Source organism: Schistocerca serialis, chromosome 3 (assembly GCF_023864345.2).
Source record: "Schistocerca serialis cubense isolate TAMUIC-IGC-003099 chromosome 3, iqSchSeri2.2, whole genome shotgun sequence".
In the NCBI taxonomy this organism is placed as follows: Eukaryota; Metazoa; Arthropoda; class Insecta; order Orthoptera; family Acrididae; genus Schistocerca; species Schistocerca serialis.
Window position 1 is genome coordinate 605,565,899 of NC_064640.1, and position 25,548 is coordinate 605,591,446.

General features: G+C 40.0%; 1 protein-coding gene across 1 annotated transcript in view; it reads right to left on the reverse strand.

Annotated features, from left to right (window-relative positions):
- LOC126470488 (neural Wiskott-Aldrich syndrome protein-like) overlaps positions 1–25,548 on the reverse strand; it is a 102,065-nt gene that overhangs the window by 33,665 nt on the left and 42,852 nt on the right. Inside the window, exons 8-9 of the mRNA XM_050098358.1 lie at positions 24,718–24,899; positions 7,611–7,706 (exon numbers count right to left, since the gene is read on the reverse strand). Coding sequence (XP_049954315.1) covers positions 7,611–7,706; positions 24,718–24,899 — 278 coding nt within the window. The remainder of the gene's footprint in view (positions 1–7,610; positions 7,707–24,717; positions 24,900–25,548) is intronic.

A 25,548-nucleotide genomic window follows, 5' to 3' on the forward strand; every position in this document is an offset into this window, starting at 1 on the left:
TCCTCTTTAATGCTATGGACAAGGGAGAAGACATGCTAGAGCAGTTGCGCCGTATTAATTTGAAAGACGTAGTTTATGATGTGGCCCAATCTTGATTGAGTGTTGGAGCAAACACAACTGCAACATGGTAAACAAAAAAGAAGACGACGAAGAAGTGGATGTAGTGGAGGAAAGTGCGCCCAAGATTTCTCACAACCAAGGACACAAGGCCTTAGAAACTGCTTTAAAATATGTAAAGCAACTGGATGAAACATTGTCGACCGAGGTTTTACTTCTTAAGAGACTACGTGATTTAGCAGCAAAAAAAAAACGGCAAAACGGCAAACAGCAGGCAAACAAAAGACAATTACTAACTTCTTCACACAGTATATATCAATTCAGTCTAATTTGATTTGTATTGTATTGTATTGGACTACTTAAGTGCTGCTCTTTCCCAAGCATTAGTCTGCTATGTCAAGGATCACATGGTCAGTCTCATCTCATGGTCTGCTTCGTCTTAGAATACACATTAACCTTAGGTTTTAAGTTGGATTCCTCTGCAGGTTAAGGATCTCAATTTCACCCTGCTCTACAAACCAGGACAACAGCTGTCGACTGGTATGTATGCGTGAGCAATCTAGAAGAAATTTGATAAGATCTTGTGGATATCATCATATTCATTCTGGAAACATCACATGCTCCATGGTATGAAGAGACTGATCGGCACTACGGGTACTACCAATACAATGACACACACATCAGGCACCTCTCTACTTTCCTAGATGATATCCCAGCTGGTTCTTGGATCTATGAAGAACTGTTCTAGCAAGACCTTGCTTGAGATACAATATGAGTGTTCTATAGAAACATTCTGTGTACTGATGATCAGTATACTGTTGATACTGGACTCTAAGAGGTAAAATAAGGGAATTTCAAAATGTTTGTGATATTTCCCTTACTGTCAGAGCTCCAAGATCAATGGAGACTTGAAGCCATACTAGATGAATATCAGACTGTAAATTCCGGAAAAAAGTACAAGTTTTTCATTCAGAAAGTGGTTTGCTTCTTAGCACCACCAATTTGCATATGGTCATCATCAGTAGTAAATCTACAAAAATATACAGCATCAGAGAAGAAGATTAGTGTTTTATATATCATCAGTATTCTATTCAGTCACGTCTTTGCACTATTCCACATACCATGAATTACACTTAGGTGTCAACAGTCTTAGCATGAAATTATAACAGCATTACAGATCACTGCATTCCTAATACCTTAAACATTTTCTGTATGGTGTGAAAGTGTCAACTGACTCAAAATAATAAAAAGTGTGAGCCCATCAGATAAGTACTAAAAGAATTCCATTAAATTTTGGTTACACAATAAATAACACATATTTAAAGGTTGTATAATAAAACTGGCTACTGGCCCAACAGGTGAGGCATCCCATGCTGGCTTGGATGTTTTATCAACACTGGGTAGCACCTTACACCTGTGGTTAAGAGGTATGGGGCAGCCATGTGACCAGTTCCCATTTCCGCCCTCTGCCCGGAGATACGTAAACCCATCATTATCCCTCATTCACCCTGAAGTGTAGACAGACCGATCACCTGTTACACACTGAATGATACAATGGCAATGGTGTTTCCGGGGGATTTCAAGAGAATCACAAAGATGATGCAGCTTTTGCCAGTTGTGCCCCAAAGTCGTTCCATCTTAGAGCAGTAGCCTGAAGTGTGATGACAGTTGCCAAGTAGCTGTTTCCAGACAGTGGTCATTTCACCTTGCAGCCACAAACAACAGGCATAGTCTTAATCCATTCCTTACTGTGAAGTAACTATATAACTGCATAACACAACCACATACTGGAAATACATCACAACTGGTATGCATTAGCTCAAGAAGAATAAAAATACTAATGGTGACAGTGCCCCATGGGACTTTATGGTATTAGCCATAACAGCTTTGTTAACATCTTTGGTGTGACGTCATAAGCGAGTGACTGCGTGAGAGATCGCTCTCTAAGTTTTCATATATTTTTAGGTTTCAGATACATATTTTAACAGTTTTTGTGATAATATTTACTACATAAGTGACGTATAGTGGTTTCTTCATTCACCTCTGCCTTTCTTGTGTTGTGACCTGATATTTGTAAGTGTTTCGTATCGAGCAACTTAACCTCTTGCCTGTGTTTACATTCCGCGCTGACCAGTTGCAGCTGTAGCGGCACATCGAAAGCTAAGTACTAATTAATTGCTTGTGTATAGTGGTTTATTTAGGAACTTTAGTAGTCTTCAACCGGTGTTCTTGGTGTTTTCTGGTGAAATAATTTCAGAAGAACCTTTTGGGAACTGTTTTCAGCTTCGTTACTGTGTCATTAGACGTTTGATTCTCTTTCTGTATTAGTCTTTTGTTATATTCACATTTGTTGTTTATTAATACTGTTAATAATAGTAGTTACTTCCCTTGTAGAGTAAGTCTGTGATTATTGTAGTCAGGTTTTTAACATCATCTTATTGTAGTAGCGGAACTTAGAAAAAGTAAAATTTTACCATGAGTGAGAAGTGTGGGCTTTGCCGTAGGTTCGTGAGTAGTGGATTGCGGTGTGAGACTTGTTCGAAGTATTTTCACTGGGGGGGAATGCAGTGGGGAAGCCAGTGGGCATTGTGGTGAGATCCTCTCCTGGAACTGCAGGTTATGTAGCAAGAGTAAGTTGATAGAGGAGCAGGAGCGTAAGATCTGTGCCCTTCAGGTGCAGTTGAAAAACGCACAGGAGGAGCTAGATAGGATGAGGAGGGAGAAGGGGGTTGGGGAATGGGAGCTGGCTGTTGGCAAGAGATCTGCTAGGAGAAGAAGATTTTCAGATAGTTTGGTGTTTACAATAGATATGACCAACTGTCAGAGTCTAGTGGAGAGGAATCTCTAGTAGCTGTAGATGTAGGAAGTATGCAGCAGACCTCAGTAGTTACTGTGCCTAGAACAGTTGCAAAGTCGAAGAGGAAGAAGAAGTTTCTGCTGTTAGGTAGTTCTCATGGCAGAGGTGTAGGCCAGCAGTTGCAGGAAGTGCTGGGGAGTGAGTACCAGGTCACCAGCATTGTGAAGCCTAATGCAGGGTTGGCTCAGGTGACTGTTAACATAGGGGCGTTATGTAGGGATTTTACTAAAGAGGATCACGTAGTGATTGTGGGTGGGGCTGGTAATAGTATTGGTAGGGATGGGGAGTATAACATAGAGGTGACCTGGAAAAGATAGCCACTCAGACTGGCAACACGAATGTGCATTTCGTGGAACTGTTTCAGCGTCACGATCTGCCTCATCTTAATACAGCCGTCAGGCGTAATAACATGAGACTTGGGGGTGCGCTGATGACAGAAAGCATGGGTCACATTTCAGTGGTGTTGGTGGAATCTATCAGCAGGACGGGTTTCACTAGACATGGCCTGCACCTCAACAGGTATGGGAAGGGGAGGTTGGCAAAGCTTATAGGTGACAGCATAGGTGGGGTTGGTGGGATCACTCATGAGAAAATTCCTGCAGTAGTGGGTGTTAGAGCTGCACCTTTTTTAGATTGAAGTCAGCTGATAGGTATTCCTGCTTAAGGAAAGTCTCTCTAACAAGGGAATCACTTTTGACAGAGCTTAGGTATCCGAGTAATGAGGGAATTAGTATATTTCATCAAAATATACAAGGTATTAGAGATAAAGTTAGTGAACTGCTTATAGATGTTGACTCTGAAATTATTGGTATATCTGAACACTTCTTAAATAAGGAGATAATTCAGAGGCTTCCTTTACCAGGATACAGGTTGGCTGGCAGCTTTTCGAGGAGCTCTTTGCGGTGTGGGGAGTAGCCATGTATGTGAAAAACGGCATCCCATTTGAGTCAATTGATGTTTCAAAGTACTGCACTGAAAAGGTGTTTGAATGTTGTGCAGCTGTGGTTAAATTTAATGGAGCTAAACTTCTAACTGTTGTTATTTATAGATCCCCAGACTCCGATTTCACAACATTTTTGTTAAAGCTAGAGGAGGTTCTTGGTTCACTTTATAGCAAATACAAAAAGTTAGTTATATGTGGTGACTTCAATATTAATTGTATAAGTGATTGTGCAAGGAAGAGGATGCTGGTAGACCTATTTAATTCATATAATGTTATGCAAACCGTATTCTTTCCAACGAGAGTGCAAGGGAACAGTAGAACAGCCATAGACAACATTTTTGTTCATTCCTCATTACTAGAAGGGCATTCTGTTAGCAAAAAGGTGAATGGCCTTTCAGATCATGATGCACAAATTTTAACTTTAAAAGATTTTTGTGCTGCAACACGTGTTAAATATAGTCATCAGCTGTTCAGGAAAGCTGATCCAGTTGCTGTAGAGACCTTTGTAAACCTTATCAAGGAACAAGAGTGGCAAGATGTTTATAGTGCTGATACAGTAGACGATAAATATAATGCTTTTCTCAAGACTTTTCTCATGCTCTTTGAAAGTTGCTTTCCGTTAGAACGTTTAAAACAGGGTACTAGCACAAACAGGCAGCCTGTGTGGCTGACTAGAGGGATAAGAATATCTTGTAGAACAAAGTGGCAATTATATCAAAACGTTAGAAACAGTCAAAATCTAAATGCAGCAGCCCATTACAAACAGTATTGTAAGGTGCTTAAAAATGTTATTAGGAAGGCAAAAAGTATGTGGTATGCAGATAGAATAGCTAAGTCTCAGGATAAAATTAAAATCATATGGTCAGTCATAAAGGAAGTTGCTGGTCTGCAGAGACAGGTCGAGGATATAGAATCAGTGCATAGTGGGAATGTCCGTGTTACTGATAAGTTGCATATATGTACAGTATTTAATAATCACTTTCTGAAAATAGCAGGTGAACTAAATAGAAACCTAGTCCCCACAGGGAATCATATAGCGCTCTTAGAAAAAAGTGTTCCGAGACTGTTACCTGAAATGCTCCTCCATGATACTGACAAGAGGGAGATTGAGTTAATAATTAAATCACTAAAGACCAAGAACTCTCATGGATATGACGGGGTATCTAGCAGAATACTGAAGTATTGTTCTATGTATGTTAGCCCAGTTCTCAGCCATATCTGTAACTTTTCCTTTAGGAGTGGTCGGTTTCCTGACCGATTAAAGTACTCGGTAGTGAAGCCACTTTATAAAAAGGGAGACATTGATAACGTTGACAATTTTAGACCTATTTCTATGCCGTCGGTGTTTGCTAAAGTTATCGAGAAGGTTGTATATTCAAGGTTACTGGAGCATTTAAATTCACATAATTTGCTGTTAAATGTTCAGTTTGGTTTTAGAAATGGTTTAACAACTGAAAATGCTATATTCTCTTTTCTCTGTGAGGTTTTGGACGGATTAAATAAAAGGTTGCGAACGCTAGGTGTTTTCTTTGATTTAACGAAGGCTTTTGACTGTGTTGACCACAAAATATTACTGCAGAAGTTGGACCATTATGGAGTAAGGGGAGTAGCTTACAATTGGTTCGCCTCTTACTTTAAGAACAGAAAGCAGAGGGTAATTCTCTGCAATATTGAGAGTGGTAGTGATGTTCAGTCCCAATGGGGCACTGTTAAGTGGGGCGTTCCCCAAGGGTCGGTGCTGGGGCCACTGCTGTTTCTTATTTATATAAATGATATGCCTTCTAGTATTACAGGTGATTCAAAAATATTTCTGTTTGCTGATGACACCAGCTTGATAGTGAAGGATCTTGTGTGTAATATTGAAACAGTAACAAATAATGTAGTTCATGAAATAAGTTCGTGGCTTGTGGAAAATAATTTGATGCTAAATCACAGTAAGACTGAGTTTTTACAGTTTCTAACTCACAATTCAACAAGAACCGATATTTTGATCAGACAGAATAGGCATATTATAAGTGAGACGGAACAGTTCAAGTTCCTAGGTGTTCGGATAGATAGTAAGCTGTTGTGGAAAGCCCATGTCCAGGATCTTGTTCAGAAGCTAAATGCTGCTTTATTTACCATTAGAACAGTATCTGAAATAAGTGACACTTCAACACGAAAAGTAGTCTACTTCGCAAATTTTCATATGCTTATGTCGTATGGTATTATTTTTTGGGGTAATTATTCTGATTCAAAAATGGTATTTTTGGCTCAAAAACGGGCTGTTCGAGCTATATGTGGTGTAAGTTCGAGAACGTCTTGTCGACCACTATTCAAAAATCTGGGAATTCTGACATTGCCCTCACAGTATAAATTTTCTTTAATGTCGTTTGTTGTTAGCAATATTAGCCTATTCCCAAGAGTTAGCAGCTTTCACTCAGTTAATACTAGGCAGAAATCAAATCTGCATGTAGAATGCACTTCCTTGGCTCTTGTGCAGAAAGGAGTGCAGTATTCTGCTGCATCCATTTTCAATAAGCTACCACAAGAACTCAAAAATCTTAGCAGTAGCCCAAACTCTTTTAAATCTAAACTGAAGAGTTTCCTCATGGCTCACTCCTATTCTGTCGAGGAGCTCCTGGAAGAGCTAAAGAATTAAGCAAATTCCAGTGTTACATTGTTGATTTTCTTCATTTAAACTTACGACTTGTCACCTGAATGTGTTTTTTTATATTTCATTTTATCTGTTTCTAATATCATGTTATAATTTCAAGTATTGACTCGTTCCATGACCATGGAGACTTCTCCTTAATTTGGTCCCACGGAACAATAAATAAATAAATAAAACATCCCAGACTTGTTAACCTGAGCAATCACTCATAATCTATCAGTGTCACATTGCCCACAGTGTGATGTGTTTGGCAGTCACTACGGTTGTATCTTTGTGAGAGTGCATGCTTAAACTGGAAAAATAGCAGTAGCCCAGTGCGAGCTAAAAGTTAATTCTGAGTTGTCAGGTGTACGTATGCATCAAATCATCAGTATGCTAGTGAAAAGTAGTTGACTTTCCTCAGTCTAATTCATTAAATTTTTATAAAACTTTTTTAACAACAGTCTGTCCTCAATATCTTCATCCCTGGATGGAAAAAAGGAATATTAAGGTGTAACCTCCAATTACGAATGAGGTCATTAGAGCAGGAGTACAAGATCGAATTTGGGGAAGATACTGAAGAAAATAGATTATGTCCTTTTAAATATAAACATATCTATAACTGTCTTATGATATTTCAGGAAACCATGTAAATACAAAATCTGGATGGCCAAATAGGGATTTGAGTTTTCACTGTATATTGCGTATTGCACCACCTCAACTGAGCCTCTCTGGCATTCTTTATCCAGAGAGACTACAATTAGCACCCCTCAAAACCCACAGTTATCAGTGGATTATTATTCTAATAAACATCTCTGATTTACAACAAAAAAAGGAAAGAAAGAATTTTAATTGGTGTAGTTGACTGATACTGATGCCTCCTTTGAAACAACCTACACTCTTTTCCACCAATAATCACCTAACACTTCTCCAATGATAACACTTCACAACTTCTAACAAATAATCTTATTGGCCTTTCTTCAAATGCATAGACTCCTTTTGCTTATTTGCTTAATGTTCACAGAAATATAAAATGAAAGAACAAAACTTAAGATTAACTTTGTAATTGTAATAGAAATTGTCTTTTGCTATATCTTACTGGAAAATACTCATTTACTCACAGATTTTAGCTCAACGCCTTGTCTTATTTGGTCAAGCAGATCACCACGTGAATCTCCTCTACCTCCTGACGATTTCTTCTGCTCAACTTCCACATGCTGCAATAAGAGATTTTTTGTTTTATTGTTTACAGTCTGCTGTGTAAACGCAATTGTACAAATATTTGTATGCTTCTAAACTGTTTGCATTATTTTAAAAAATATGAAAAAATTAACAAAAATAATTATTATCAACATGATGGAAGAGAATGAATCCAATTTACAACAAAATGAAATACATCCAGTTTGAAGCCACAAAATGGTTTGTGTAGTCAATTTCTTTACCAGTTATATCATGGTATCCAATGAACACAGCAGACAAATAAATGTCAATGACTGTTGAAGCATGAGAAACTGTTATATACACTATATTAGGATGGCTTGCATCAGAAGAGTATAACTGGGGTTTAATGTTCAAACAGCAAAAAATTCATTATAGATGGAGCACCAATCCAGTTCTACAAGGAGTGGAGAAGTATTAGGCCACTCCTTAATAAAGACTCCATCCTGACAGTCATCAGATGTGCAGATGTGGGAGACCTATTTTCCATTGGCCAAATAGGGATTGTAATCCTGTTCCACACAGATCAGTTTTTTATGCTCTGTAGTTCCTCACTCAATTCAAATGCTGTACAAATGGAAGTTCAGAGTGAAATACAGTGGTGGTGTTTTCTCAAAACATTTCATGCCACAGTATAACAATATTATTGCAGAAAAATATTACACTCACAAAAACCAGTGGAGATCTTTTTTTAAGTCAATCATCATAAAAAATACAAACCTATCATCTCAAAATTACACCCGCTACAGGCACATATTCATATTCATATAAAGCATGAGGGGTGAACTTCAAATCCATTAATATGTCACACACAAGAGGATGGTACAATGATCAATCACTATGTTGCTATGTAAGCAACATCCACAATCACCAAGATGAATACTATGGTGATTCAGTGTTCAATACAAATACATACAAGTCTTTTCCACTGGATTCAGAATGTTTTCCAACGACGAATGCCTTTAAAAGTGGGAACAGGTGGAGGTCACATTCTGCTAAATGTTGTGAATAGGGTGGGTGTTAATTATGTACACAGATAGTTCATCTTAAGTTTTGATGATCAAGTTTCCAAGTATCAGACTAGGTGATATAAATGACTGTATCTTTTGATTTCACTGACTAATAGCTTAAATTTTTTTCCCCAGTGGATGTTAGAACTTAATAGTTGACAAATTTCAGCTTGATGCCTCTATCTGGTTTTGAGAAAACAGGATCTTAACAGATGGACAACAAAGTGACCCTATAAGGGTTCCGTTTTTATCAACTAAGGTACGGAACCCTAAAAGATAACTTCACACATGAAACTGACTTTTTTTTAAAGACATTTAATGCAGCTGTGGATGCACGAATACAAAAAGACAACTCAAATCCACAAACTGAAGGATCTTCTAAATCAACATAAAAACATCTCATAATTTCTTTAAAATTAAGAACAGTATCCCTTATCGTTAGTTCAGGAAAGTTAAAAACAAAACATTAATGGTTAAAAGGGGCACAAACTGAATTCAGTTGAAAAATGAAAATCTTTGCTCTCCAGCTATTCCTCCAGTATTCTGTCAGCTCCACAAAAGAAAGATATGTCATCCACAAACAATGAACACTGAACAGGATTTCTTACTGTCACTGTTTTACTGTTAATAGTTACAGCAAGGGAGACATCACCACATTGGCATTTAAAATACCAGGGGGAGAGAAGGACAACATAAAGATGGGAGGACATCAGAAGGCCGATTCGTAGAGCTGCCCGAGAATCTATTGCCTCCAAAATGCATCACGAGCCTTCTCAATGTCAAAAAATATACTATTTCACAACAGCAGTGCATGATATCATATTATGTGGCTGCTTCCAAGTTATCAAAGATGGGTTGATATTACCTAAAACCACATCAAAAATCACTTAGGAACTGTCTGGAGAAGTTATATGCTTCATCACTGGCGAAACTGAATTCCCAATGACCCCTCTTGGCAACAATGCTGTGGTGTTCAAAAGCTGGCATCTGACCGTAACATTGAATAATTGCTTGTCATCAGACCAATCACACAGTAACACTGTCAGTTTTGTAACAGATCATTTTGGCCTGTTTTTCTTATTCCCTTGCTTGGATTTTGGGGAAGCCGTTTCATTGAATTTTTTTTTCCCTCAGCCTGCCATAATTGTTCATTGTTCTGCTCAACGACAGGTTCAGCTACATTATGTTTCTGTTGTACACATACATGCTGGTCTAATCAGAGGTGCAAGTTTGCAGCTATACTTTGATTAAAATAACTTTGTGATTAATAAATGTCAGTGGTGGGGAGCAGAGTAGCCAGCTCATACACACAATAGCATATGCTCATGCAACCGACAGTTGCGAGTCTAAAAAAGAAAAGAATTTCATGTGGCCGGCCCACCTGGCGCACCTACCTCCCTTTGGAGCTTGCACTGCAAGGCACTGCTGTTGGTGTCTGTAGAACAGTATGTGGAGCCAAAACAGTAGCAGCAATAGGCTGGTGCCCAGTTCCTACTACTCAGCCCACAGAAACATCAATCACAAAGATATTTTAAGGAAGTGGAGCCCAAGCAATACTAGCTATGGGCTGGTGCCTGATCCACACCATTTGACCCCACAGAAATGTCAATCACACAGTATACATCTACACATGCAGGTTGTTGTGCTTGACTCAGATGTCACTGACTAGGTGCCAAAAATGGTCTTTATTATGAAGGGGATGACTTTATGGAAGTGGTGGCTGGATGGCCATAAGTGCATTTTTCACCTCATAGTACGGGATCCCCTGGATGAGCTCGATTTTCCACATCCTTCTCTCTTCTGTGAAGGCTCAGCACTGTCTGCTTCATACTGGGTGATGTTGGGAGTAATTCACAGTTGGGGAGTACTTTTTGTTGGCAGCCAACTGCCACATCTGCCACTCGTTGCCTGTCCTTTGCATCTTACAATTGTGTTCTCAAGATGTAGCACATGGGATTAGGTATATAAGGCCTAACCTAATCACGGATGAAAGCTCCAGCAGTGCACTCAGGTAATTTAAGCATATTACTAAGTTGGTGCATAGGTTCATAGCATTTTTGTTTCGCATGTTGGTATTCCAATCACTACAGGTTTATTTATCGACAGTCATTTTTTACTTGTAGTTCATTGTTGCTATCTGAGTTTACATATTGTCATTTTATCATTTGGAGATAGTAAGTGGAGCTGTGGATGTTAGAAAATGGTGTGTCTAGTGGAGAAATCAGAACATTTCCAACATATTCCTGCATTTGAGTTCAACAGAGGAGTGACAGCAGTAGAGGCAGATAGAAACATTTCTGCTGTAAAGGGGATAAGATCAGTCAACAGAGCACAGCAAAAAAACATTTTTCTTGTTTTGACATTAATGACTCTTCAAGTTTAGGATGACCTTCGCAATTTGGTGAAGATCATTTAAACACATTAATCCACAATGATCTAGGTCAGTGTACTTGAGAACTGGCAAATGTGATGAAATGTGATCATTCCACCATCGTGCAACATCTGCATGCAATGGCGAAAGTTCAAAAATCGGGTGTATATATACTTCATGCCCCACACCAAAATCACAAAACTCAGTGTATGACCATATGTGCATCTCTGCTTGCTCACCATCAATTGGCTTGTGAACAACACTGACCATTCCTACCCTGTATTATTGGTGACAAAAAATGTGTCTTTATGCTAACATAAAGAAAAGAAAGGAATGGTTGAGCCAAGAAAAAGCAACAACTCCCCATACAAAGATCTGCAGCATTCACAAAAGATAACATTATGCACCTGGTGTAACAGCGACAGTATATTGTACCACAAATTGCTTCCCTGAGGCGTAACCATAACTGCTGACATTTATTGTCAACAAATGAGATGTCTTGCAGATGCAGTCCAAGAACAATGACCAGGAAGACAACATGAAGTGATGCTACTCCAGATAATGCCTGCCCGCATTTTGTTAGACTGACAAAAAACACTACACAGGAACTGGATTGGAAAGTCTTCCTGCAACCACCTCATTCACCTGATCTTTTGCCCTCATATTTTCACCTTTTCTGCTCTCTATCAAACAACCTTCACGGAACTTCCTTGCTGGGTGAAAACATGCTCTGAAGATGATTTGATGATTTTTTGCCTCAAAGTCACACGATTTCTACAATCACAGAATATAAAAGTTACCCCAGCATTGGCAGACTGATGCAAATAGTGAAGGACAATATATTATTGATGACCAAAGTCTATTTTATGTGTATCTGTTGTGTTTATTAAACTTGTGGAAAAACACAATGAAATTATGCACCAATCCAATATATGTGAGAATAAAGGTATCGTCTTTTCAAACTCATCATTTACTCTAACACCTTAATTCCCATTTGCATTGTAGTTCCTAGGTGAAGAGACGTGTTATTCCCTGCAGCTGAATATCCCTTTACTAAACTTCAGAGTGGTGTTCGGTTATGTATTTATAACGCATTCTCCTAACAACTTAGTGTTTAGCTGATTGCTAAGTTGGGCAGCACTTTTTGTCTTGAGCAGTAATGAACCACTTCACAGTTTATTAATGGATTTTAGTGTCTCTGCGAGTCCCTCCAATGCTTTATTAATGCATAAAGGTGATTGTTCATCAAATGTATTTCCTACACATTTAATTACAATGAATGTGTTATTCATGACAGGACATGGTAGTGGTAGCAGTTTCTCTAGTATTGACAGAGGTCTCGTGTGGACGTCTCGTGTGGACCAGCCACACAAGGCCTCTTTGTTGTATGCGCATTACTACTACCCAACGGACCACTTGAACTGCTGGGAGTGTTCGTAATTTATGTAGGACCCTTTAGTGTACCACAGCAGCTACGGAATGAAGTGTCCAGCCTCAAAAAGCTCTGCTTATCTAGGTAAGCCTTATATAACTGGAGTGTGGCATATGCCCCATATGTTATAGTTAGTGCTTTGCCTCAACACCCATCTCTCTCATTGGCACAGAGCACTTCTTGGGGTTGGACTTTTTTTTAAGTTTTGTACTGTACATATAATCCAGGATTTAACCCAAGATTCCTGTGACAATGTACCACCACCACAAGAACAGCCCAGTTCAGAGCCCCCACATTCATCAAACCTCTATCCAGTCAACAAAGACTCAGCTCCCTAATGCACTCACTATTTAAGCATGACTTAGGAGACATATGTGGCTTATCAAATGCCATGGATGTGCCTTTCATGCCATAATAGATCCCAGGAACAGTGAGGTATGGTCCTCCTCACAGATTTAGTCTCATTTCACCTACAGGAGGCTGTTCCAAAGGTGCCCCAAGAACCAGGAGTGCTCCAGAGCACTCAGTGCAGTGACTCTGAAGCCTGAGAGGTGGGGGAAATTGAACTCACCGCCCCCGGGTTGCATAAAGTCTTAAGAAATGCAACAATCTGTGTTCAACAACAGCTATGGTCCATCACAGAAAGCCTATACCTCAACTTGAAGATACATTTCTATTTATTGATGGGGGAAGGGAAGGGGGCAGAGTGCCTTGTATGTCACAATGTAGTTAATTCTGCTAAGAAGTACAACATACAGTATCATTATGCAAGTCTTCACACAATGCATTCTGGGCCAAGGTATAAGGCAAAGTACTAAGAGAGCTAGTAGCCAAGCTTAAGAACAACACACTAGGAGACATAAGTTTAGAACAGAATTCTCAGTATATAAGTTACATAAGCATGCATCACAAGTTCATTAACTGTAACGCGTTTATAAATTTTCAGGTGAATGACACTGAAGAAAAACAATGGGAGGCGGCAGTTCAAGCAAGCTACAAAGCTGCTCACATTATAGCAACGAGTTGCAATCTGTTTCAGTGGGACCTCCCATAAAACCATATTCATCAACTGCAGAATCACATCCTATCAATGTCGTGCCTCACCAATCCATGACTAGAACTTGGCAACATCTATGCGACTACGCCGCCAATCTGCAGCTGGCTATGATACACGTACTTCTCAGTCCATGCAGTCAGCATTGCCACGGAACCGACTTAAAGGACATTTGCACCAATCTGTCACTCACTCTATTTTAGCCTAATCTAGTGTGCCTGTCCAGTCTAAGCATTGTCATTCAGCCTCTGTAACTATCGTGGATATCCGACTTGTATTGTCTCAAGAACTCACATTGGACATTGTTCTGGACTTGCCGTTATTCAAGTTAAGTATTATTTTAACAATACATGTGGGTTTCATTCTTTTGATTTTCTGTCACAGAATCCACCGACTCCTTAGCATCCACCAGCTGGATGACCACACATCTGGCGACATGGGAAACACTATCTTCGGTTGCTACCTAGTTCTACTTCTCACCAAACAAGCAACTGGTGACGATATTTATTGTATATTTGTTGCAGGACTGTGTTCACCTGCTATGCTTACCTGCTACATTTCTTAAGTATTGTAGTACGTGTGTGTTTCAAAACATTAGCTCTGCAACTGACCCAATGTCTCGTGCTTCACAGAGGCTGTTCCTTCTAGTGACTAATTCACACTTTCTTGCAGCACTGTTTAGCGGTTGTGCTATACTTCTTGTTCAGGTGTTATTTTTGTGTGTTTCATCACAGCCAGTCCACCACAAGAACTGTCAATAACTCAAGATTGTTCTGTTTCAGGTGTAGCAGCTCATGGAAACTACGACCAGAATGCTTGCAGCGCAAGCAAACACAGCAGCACTGTCACAGCAAGCAGCAACTGCTTCCATACTGCCATTCCGTGCATCTGATTCTACATGAAGAATGGTTGGAGTACCATTCACAACTCAGCTCAATCCAACTCATGCTTCACGGCGCGCTACATTGAAGATAGTAAAAGACAACCTTATTTTCTTGCAAAATTTGGAGTCTCCGTTCACCGATTCGCTAGCAAACTGGTCCCCAGTACCCGCCCTGAAAGTGTTCCTTATGATGGTCTCATTGCTCCACTCGATAAGTATTACGATAAGCAGATTAACACGACAGCTGCTTTATGCAACCCAATCAGACACATAAGCAGTGGGTAGCAGATTTCAAGGACTTACACATCATTGTCAAATCAAGTGTGAGTGTGTACACTACTGTAGAGATGCCATTATTAGGGGCACCATTACTCAAAATGTGTCAGATTCTCACATACACAGATTCTGAAGTATCCTGAGCCTAGCTCGGAAGAAGTTTTGAAACTAGTGGAGCATCAGGGCTCTTATGATAATGCAGCGGTAGACTTTGACTCTGCTCCTGCTTGTGCAGTACAGAGAAATGGTACGCCAGTTGTGCCTGTAGTTCGTGCACTGTGGCAATCAAAGCCTCAGCCACAGCAGGATATAAACAAAACCACTGTACTGTGCAGCAGCATAGTGGAGTTAAATTCTGTCCTCGATGTTTCACAGCACGTTATCATCAGGAATGCCCTTGTCGTATGCTAAGTTTTACCACTGTTGCGAGCACACTGAGGTTTAATCTGCTTGCCTGCAGAAATGCAAGTCCAACAAGCACTCTGTACATTCTCCCATATCTCAGTCAATGGATATCAATGCAATATTTTTAAGGTCAAATAGTGATTCTAGTGTTGATCAGTGCACGTCAAGTGCATCAGTGAAGAAGCCACACACTTCTTCCATCCAGTGTCAGGCTAAGGAATCGTTTGTCACTTTGCACATTGGCAAACACAAAATAAGCATTCAATTAGGCACTGGTGTGTCTGTGACTTTGTTGTTGGATAGAAGCATATATGAGGCACTGAGAGCACAAGCGGACCAAGCCACACTTTTTGTGCATTTGAGGTACTGACATGATGTGATAACAGTATACGATTATTACGCATTGCCTGTTGATCTGTTCATTTATCTGAAGGTTTGTCTAATTTAGCAACATACACATCGCTGTTGCACTCAACTGTCGATAAATACCGTTGAGAGCAGGAGTGGGCTATGCATCATAGTCAATTTGCACTCTGTGCTCTCCATCCACTGTCGCTGCATGTGATGCGAGCGAACGAAGAATTTGTGTATTCAGCGTGGAGCAACGTATTGGGCCAGTGAGCAAGTGGAAGTGTATGTCAGTTGTTCAGCATGGAGGCCCCTGCGAAAAGTGTGGAGGAGCAATTGCAAGTTTAGTTGTCGTGTTCCTTTCTTTTGTTTGTGGATAACACTGTCGAATGTACACTAACTTGTTCATATTCAAATACTCCAGAGGTATCACGAACAGTGACTGTTCACAAAATGCAAGTTGTTTTCCATACGAAAACACAATGAAATACAAACAATACTTTATTTATTGCTATATTGTGTAAGAGAGTAATGATCACTTTTAATGTTATGTGTACGACGTTTTAGCGTCCGCCGAGTTGTGTTGTGCAATTGCTTCGCCTGTGGATACCAATGCCCATGTTGACCATTACTGTCATGTAGTTAATATTACGTTGAGGGACGGATATTTTTATTACAGAGATGTTTGCATCAGATGGGGAAGCGCCGGGAGAAGCGAGAGTGAGCACGGCTGCAGCAACAACTTCCCCAGAGGATGTACCAAAGACAAACGATGAAGCCGTGATACAGAGCCGAGGAAAGAAGTGCCTTAGAAACAAAGATTAATGGCTTTGTAATGCTAGGAAAGAACTGAGAGCTCCAGGTCAAGAGTATGCCAACCGTAAGGGTAACATTGTACCTCGAAAGCAATTGCGGACAATCAGCGAGTGTTTGTGTGGTATGAGAGCCACAAAAACATCAATGAAGAACGGCAGGAACGAGTGTTCAATGAGTTTATCTCATTTTATTTTCCACAAAATTTTTTAAGAAAACTGCAATTTGTCATTTCATCCACCCGTGCCTGACTTGTCAAACATGCGATGTTTTGCAGGTAAAAATAACAGCTGCCAATAATGATAAGGAGAGATGGGAGTTAATTGCAGAACGTGAATTCCATCAGCAAAAAGCTGAGTATGCACAGGCAGGTTTACAGAGTGATACTTTGCTTAGCAAATCAGATGGTAATGTTACAGTGATAACATTTGATTTGATGAAAACTTTGCCTACACCAGTTATCTCAACTGGAGTTTGCTATTACAAACATCAGTTGTGGACATATTGCTTTGGCATCCACAGTATGCACAATGATGATGCATACATGTTTCTGTGTAATGAATACATTGAGTCGAGGGGGCCACAAGAAATTGATTCTTGTTTGCTGTATTTCATATGCAATTTTGTCAGGGCTGAAAAACTAATTATGTACTCTGATCAGTGTGGAGGCCAGAATAGAAACATAAAAGTTGCTGTACTGTGCCAATACATTTAAGCAGCTCAGAGTTCTCTGTGAAGGAAACAGACCATAAATTTTTAACAATTTTAACAAACATTTTTGGAACAGTGATTAAACTGATGTCAGTTGACATCACAGCAACTGAGAAGAGTGCTCCACCTACCATCTTCGAAGGATGCCATAGGTCTGATGATGGTCATGTGATATGACCGAAACTGGTCACCTATGTTCTTGTAACATACGTGGTGTGATTAAGACTGAATTTTAAAAACAAAAAATTTCATAAATTTTTAGTCAGTGGACAATCATACCAGCCCTGTGATCAGGATTTTGGCTTGGTTCAGAAACATAAAAAGTATTTTCCTAATATTTACCTTCCTGAACACCGGAATGATGTGGTAGTGAGTGCCAAAAAAGGAATTGGTTCAAGGTAATCAATATGAATGAGGAATATTTACTCTAAAGAAACATCATAAGAAACATCCTAAATCGAAAAATGTCTTCTGACAATTGTAAAGTACAATGGTCGAACATACAGTGGCTGCAGTTTGAAGCAACCAGCGGATTCAAAATATGGTATAAATACTCGAACCAAAGCCAAGAGCCATTTCAGGAAATTGATGTGGCCAAACAAACATCCACATGCATCAGCAATCTCAAATTGCTTTATCCTAATGCACATGTAATAACAGAAGCAAAAAAGAAGGATCTTCTCAGTTTGCTTCCATATGTACCACCACTTCATCATGATTTCTACAAAAATTTAAAAGTGTCTTCAAATGCTGTAGAAACATTGCATGTGGATGATTTTGAAATGCAACATAGTTGTTAAAATTATAGAACCCAATGTATAATGTTACATGTAATCTGTACAATGTATAATAATAATGTATAATATTGTCACATGCAATCTATGATGGACTTTGTGCAATGAACAGCATGAATAATCAGCATACTAACGGACCTGTCATTGAAAATGTTCAACTACTCAGAGTGAAAACGGACTAAGCCACAACAAAACTACTAATATTCTACTATATAATTAATGTTTGTAATGTATCTATGTCAGAATATTGTTCAATAAAACCACAGTTACATAGTATACATGTTAAAAGGCTGCAATGCATCACGGAAAAACATTCTTTGTGAGCCCTTATTATTAGGCCTGTTTCCTCCATATTGACTTCCCCAGGGTTAGTCCACTTGTTCTCTCAGTGCCTCATATGAACTATTAGGCAAGCCCAAACTACATGAGTTGTTTGAGCTTTCTAGTTATGGTGGACATGACATTCCTGTACTAGGTATTTGTACAGTCTACCTGCCACGTTTTGTTACAATACTAAGACAGTTTAATTCACAGTTTTGTGATCACGAGAAAGTGAAAATATTTTTGGTAGGGCCTCTTTAGATCTGTTTGGTCTGCACATTCAAGAATATGTTCTGTGAACTCCTCTGTGCTTTTATACAGGGTAGCTGAACTTCAAGCTGAATTTAGTGACTTTTCCAAGGTAGACTAGGGAAAGCTAATAATTTTGAGGCTGATGTTACTATGAAAGACAATGCACAACCATAGATTTGCCAACCATGGCCCATCCCTCACACTATCAGAAAGCAAGTGTCACAGAAACTATTATCTTGGCAGGACAATGATATGATTTCTCCTGTAGCAGCCCATCAGTGGACATCCCCATTGTTGATAAAGAAACCTTCACAATAATTACACCTATGTGCAGATTTCACTGCAACGGTAAATCCACAGACTGTGACACTTTTTCTTTGCCACAGTCTGAGGAACTCATGGACAAACTTGGTGCAGGCTAATTCTCTTCCAAGACTGATCTTTGCAGTGCTTATTTGCAGCTTCCCATAGATGAACAGTCACAACAAGGAGTTGTTCATTTCTCTGGTTGCCCTTCCGCAGTGTATCTGCACCTGCAATTTTTTAATGTTACTTGTCACAGTCGACTGCTACAGTTCCTTCTCGTTTGAGCTATTTGTGTGACACTGTAGTTTTGGATCGTACTCCAAATGAACATCTTTACAGTCTCAGGAAATCACACAATGGAAAATCCAGAATGGATCTAACAATATTATGAAAAGGAAAGTTGCTACTCACCAAAGAGTGAAGAGACCGAGTCGCAGATAGGCACAACAAAAAAAACTGTCACCAATAAAGCTTTCGGCCAGTACGACCTTCATCAAAAATAGACCCCCCCACCCACACACACACACACGACTGCAATTTCAGGCAACTGAAATCAAACCGCCTGTGGTCTTAGTTGCCTGAGACTGCAGTCGTGTGTGTGTGTGTGTGTGTGTGTGTGTGTGCGTGTGTGTGTGTGTGCATGTGTGTGCATGTCTGTCATCTATTTTTGATGAAGGATTTACTGGCTGCAAGCTTTATTTGTGACGTCTTTTTTTGTGCCTATCTGTGGCTCAATCTCAAGAAATTGTTTCAAGCGCTCTCAAGTGCTGGATTAAAGTGTCCAAGACAACTGCACCTCCTTTCAGACTGAGATTGAATATTTAGGATATGTCATCAACAGTCAGGATATCCACCCTTTGCAGTCCCACTTAACTGCCATCAGGGATCTATCAGCTGCTTGGAGCATCACTGAACTCCAGGCTGTCTTGGGTGAACTAACTTACTACATTTCATTCATTCCAAACACTATGCAGATTGCAGCTCCACTGCCTCAACTTCGACAAAAGAATGTCCTGTTTGAGTGGATTAGGGAATGTCAAATCACATTTCAGAAACTGAAAGATGCTTTATTGAGCGATCACTATTTGGTTCATTTTGATCCCACCAAGCAGGTCATGCTGGCATCTGACACAGTCTCTCTTATGGGATTGGTGTTTTTCTCTCACACAGAGTTGGATCACTGGACAGGCCAACTGCCTTTGCATCTAAACTCTCAAACAAAGCGCAGTGTAAGGAAACTCTTGCTATAGTATATGGGGTGACCAAATTCCACTAATACTTATATGGCAGGAAATTCTACTTGGTGACGGACCCCAAGCCTCTCACGTCATTGTTCAGCCCTTCAAAGCTAGTCCCACAGCGCAGGATTGGTTTCTGTGACTCTCCATTTCCCACTGTGAAACTGTGTACAGGCCAACGATTAGGCACTTGAATGCGTGCACCCTTTCTCACCTACCAGTCAGCACTGATTCAGCATTTACACCACAGCTGATTCTTGCTTTCACATTGATGTCCAGAACAATGGAACACTTGATGGTTTGCCTATCAAATACCAATGGATAACTCAGGCAATGGCTGTGGGCCCCAGTCTCAAGATTCTGTTGCAGTACCTCCAAATCGGTTGGCTACATACCATTAAGCAGATTAGTGATCCAGTCATACAATGTTATTCCGCACTTCAACACAGCTCATCGGTCCAACCGGGTGTCATCCTCTTACACGCAGCCAATGACCAGTTCCATCTCACTGTGCCACGTTTTCTTCAGAAGGAAGTTCTTCACCTCCTTCATCAAGTCCATTAGGTGGGTGACAGGCCAGACCCACAGGCAAGCTTCAGGTATCTCTGACGGATCTGGTACGCTGATCTGAGGCCTGTTGTTTCCCACTAACGTGCAGGCACCACCTGTGCTTGTTGTGGGGGCAAATTGGTGGATTTTCATGATTCATGTGTGGACCTAGGACTGTGGTGCATGCTCAACAGATCACAGGCTAATTGTGATTAATTTCAGGAATTGCAACTGCACAACTATGTTGTACAGAGCAGTGTTTTATAGGCATTTTATTTACTGCAGTACATTTTCGCACTTTTTATCTTAAAGAGAAAATATGGAATATGCTATGAAGCAAACTGTGGCAGCAGTGGCTATTTGTATGCTGTGTATTCATGTGTAACTTGAAAGAAAAATTAAAGAAAATGGGTAAAAAAAAAAAAAAAAGAATTGCCAAAATGCAACATTCCAGATCTGATTCAGAATCATGGGCATTTCTCTGAGAATCATGGAGATTCACTATGCTAGGAAGAGGGCATTCTTGAGCATTTGTAAAGTACTGTAATGCATAATAACTGTAAAATAATGGACATAACACAATTATACAGATAGCACTAGTATCACACCCAAGGTATAAAAGGGCAGTGCATTGGCAGAATGTCATCTGTACTCAGGCAATTCATGTGAAAAGGTTTCTGACATTATTATGGCCACACAATGCGAATTAATTGGCCTTGAATGTGGAATGTTAGTTGGAGCTAGACACATGGGATGTTCCACTTCGGAAACTGTTAGGGAATTCAATATTCCAAGACTCACAGTGACAAGAGTGTGCTGAGAATACCAACGTTCAGGTATTACCTCTCACCACAGACAACACAGTGGCTGATAGCCTTCACTTAATGACCAAGAGCAGCAGAATTTCACAGAGTTGTCAGTTCTAACACTGCCTGAAATAACCACAGAAACTGATGTGGGACATACAATGAACATATTTGTTATGACAATGCAGTAAAATCCAGCATCAATGGGCTAGGGCAGCAGACAACAGATGCAAGTGCCTTTGCTAACAGCACATCACCTGCAGCTCCTCTCCTGAGCTGATGACCATATCGGTTGGAACCTAGATGACTAGAAAACCATAGCCTGGTCAGATAAATCCCAATTTTAGTTGGTAGAGTTCGAGTGTGGTGCAGACCCCACCATTAATCCAAGTTGTCTCCAAGGCACTGTGCAAGCTGGTGGTGGCTCCATAATAGTGTGGGCTGCGTTTACATGGAATGGACTGGGTCCTCTGGTCCAACTAAACCAATGGAAATGGTTATGTTTGGCTACTTGGAGACCATTTGCAGTCATTCATGGCCTTCATGTTCTCAAACAATGATGGAATTTCTACGGATGACAATGTGCTATGTCACCGGGTCACAATAATTCGTGGTTGGTTTGAAGAACATACTGAGAAATTCAAGTGAATGATTTCGTCGCCCAGATCGCCAGGCACGAATTCCATAGAACATTTATGGGACATAATTGAGACATCACTTCATGCACAAAATCTTGCAACTGCAACACTTTCACAGTTATAGACAGCTATAGAGGCAATATGGCTCAATATTTCTGCAGAGTACTTCCAACGATATGTTGAGTTCGTTCCACATTGAGTTGCTGCACTACATCAGGCAAAAGAAGGTCCAACACAGTATTAGGAGGTATCCCATGACTTTTGCCACCTGAGTGTAGTACAAGAAACATTTTATTGGTGCTCACTACTGTGTTGGTTTATACAACTCATCCCCACTTTAATGTTTCTTCCAAGAGACCTACACCTTTCTGAGATTATTTCTGAAATTATTGAAGGTATTTTAAATCTGTCTTTGAAACTACAACAAAATGCGAATTTTTGTCACCAAATGTGTTTTGTTTCACAGACAAGGTACATCATGGTAAAACTGTATACGTTTCTTGATGTGGTCATTGGTCCATCGCCTCCACTATACTTATAGCAATTAAAACTTGCTGTCACCTAACAATCACTCATTCCTCAGTGACGAATTTTGAGTATCACCTGTATTTCTCTTGTTGCCATGTTAAAAGTTGCTTCTTTTGTCAAAAAGAAGCAGAGTTTACATGTCACCTTGCTAACATACTAATGCAGCTGCAAATGCAAAAGAATCCTGAAACAATGGTTTGTTAAATGAGGAACTGAGGACAAATCAGGTCAAAAACTTATGAAAAACCACATTCTCGGTATAAAAATAAGCACGTAACTCCTTCATTTGTCTTGCTGCAAATCCACAGTAATTCTCATTTCACCAGCTATAGACGACTATTAAAAAGTTACACCATTCCATTGCCAAAGTCTACAGTTACTCACATATCTATCACGGTAGATAAAAAGGTCCACGCGTTTATGATATGGAAAAACGACCTGCTCTTAGAGTGCTATCATTTGCCGTAATCTTATTTCGATATCCTGAATCATTTATGATATTTGAGAAACATAGTGAATATACCATTCTCGTGCTTGCGTGAGCGGGAAAGTGAATGTGCTATATACAACCCATTTTCTTGAGATTGGAATTAGGTACGTCAGCTAAATTTCACACACAACAATATATGGTCTAATATGCACCAAACACAAATTCATAGCAACCCCTATTTTTATTACAATGCATTCAAATTTCAGACAATGTGTTACTTACATGGGAAATCTCAATGGAACTATGACCATTATCAAAATGATATGCACTTCATCATGAAGTTGACATATAAAGCTATATTAAAGTAAAAACAATTTTTTTTTAGCTGAATAGTTTCTTTGAAATGGTGGGAGAGTGATTGTAGGATGGCTGACATTAGTGCACTGTTCTGCCACAGTAGCACATCAGCCACCGGCTTGCCGGAAGCTCTTGGACTTCCTGAATCAGGCGTGTGCAGAAATCTGCACGTGTGTATCCACTGTCAGCCTGGATAACCAGTTCCCAGAACTGTAGGTAATGGTCTGAAGATTGGGGGGGGGGGGGGGGGGGGAGGGAGGGTGTTTGCAGGTTTTCAAGAATCCTCCAGAAATACAGAAATATCCATGGCCTGTCACTAAAATCCACTCGTGTGTGGCCAGTTACTGGGGCATTGTACGCACTAAGCAGCTCTTCGGGCGCCACTGCATTTGAGCCAGTATGGACATGCCTAGCGTGTGTGAAGCACTACACTGCTCCTACACAAAAATTTTTCAATTCGCCCAAGCCCAGTGCCCCTTGGAAACATTTGCATATTGACTTTGAATATCCCTACTGGTAATCCTGTTGGCTCATCGTGGTAGACACCTTTAGCACATTTCCATTCATGGTGCCTGTGCACTTCACCACAACAGTTAGGACTATCAAGACTGACGTCAATCTGCTCAAGCACATTACGACAGCACTGTTCTACCACCATCCAATGGTGAAGCAGAACGCTTCATCAGAACTTTCCAGCAACAGATGAACAAGTTACAGTCTTTCCACAGACAAGATCAAGCTTTAGTGTTCTTTCTCTCATCCTACCTTTCTCAATCATGCATCAGAAAACCTCTGGTGGAGCTGTTACAGGAAGGCCGAATAGGACAATGCTTTAGCTGCTGCATTCTCTGCCGCCAGTGGCCCATCCCCACAGCGCTCTTAGTTTAATGTGCATAATTTGCTCTTTTTTTTTGTGTTTTTGGCGACCAAAGGTGCTGGGAATGGGGCACTATCACCAAAGTCTTAGTCTGCTCATTAAATGTGTACAGGGTCCTGTTGGGCTGCAGAAATGACATCAGAATCAGCTTCGTTTGTGTGGGGTGCATGATCTTGCTGCAGGTTTTCCATTTGCACAGTTGGTGCCCAGGGCAACTCTGTGGCCTCAGCCACTTTGCCTCTCTTGACACACACATCTTAGGAGGTTTAGGGAAAACCATAAAAAACCTCAATGTGGATGACTGGATGGGGATTTGCACTGAAATCCTCTCAAATGCTGGTCAAATGTCCTACAATTGCTACACATCTTGCTTATAAAATAAGGGCTGTTATTCACTATTTTAAACTGATTACTTGAACTATTTTGAAATTATATATGAAAAATTTTGGTACTTTGAAAACAGATAATTACTGTACAGAAAAAAATTAAGATAAATTTCACACAAATATCCCACTAAACAAAGTGAGTACAATTATGTGTCGATATTCCTAATGTAACACTGAAATAACTTGTTCCCACTAATAAGCAGATAAAAAAGCAATCAAACTTGCCTTAAGTGTCTTTCCTGAGCGGATTGCATCCATAAGAGCTGCTCGTTGATCTGATCCAGTTGAAACAGGGGGTGCTGGCACAGTTGGTACTGGTGGTGGCAATGGTGCTGACTCAAACATTGGGGGTGGTGGAGGTGGAGGCGGGGCTGGAGGTGCCTGTGGGGGACATGGTGACGCTGCCTCTGAAACACGAAGTAAGAAGCATTTATTTCACTTTTTTCCTAATGCATCAGAAGTTAAAGAACATTTCTAGTCGTCCATGAATTGATAGACTTAACCAGTATTCACCACTATTATTTTCTGCAGAATTCAATATGTATCTGACAATCACATACCTGAAATGTTTTGTAATCTTATTCTCCATGTAATAACCCAACTTTTCGTATGGGCCAATCGGGGTTTTTAACAATACAGCCCCTTATAAGACTTGGATGTCCAACAATGTATGGAACTGCATGGGATTGCATTTATTGTGCTTAGCATTTTATCTACATCCACCTGACTATTCTCCATTCACGCATAAGTGCCTGGCAGAGGGTTCATCGAACCACTTTCACACTATTTCTCTATGGTTCCCCTATCAAACAGTGTGAAGGAAAAACAAACACCTAAGGTAAGAACACACTGAGCAGGAACTGCGCTGTAGCAGAATGGCATGGCATGACATGGCACTATTTGGTATACTGCATTTGAATTGCAGTGGCGTGACAATACGTAGCAAATTTTGTATGTAAGTCATTTGGCAACCTCCAAGCAAAATGGACAAAAGTGATATTGATGTGATGATAATTTCTTTGTTATGTGAGGAAGAAGGCTATAAATTTATATATG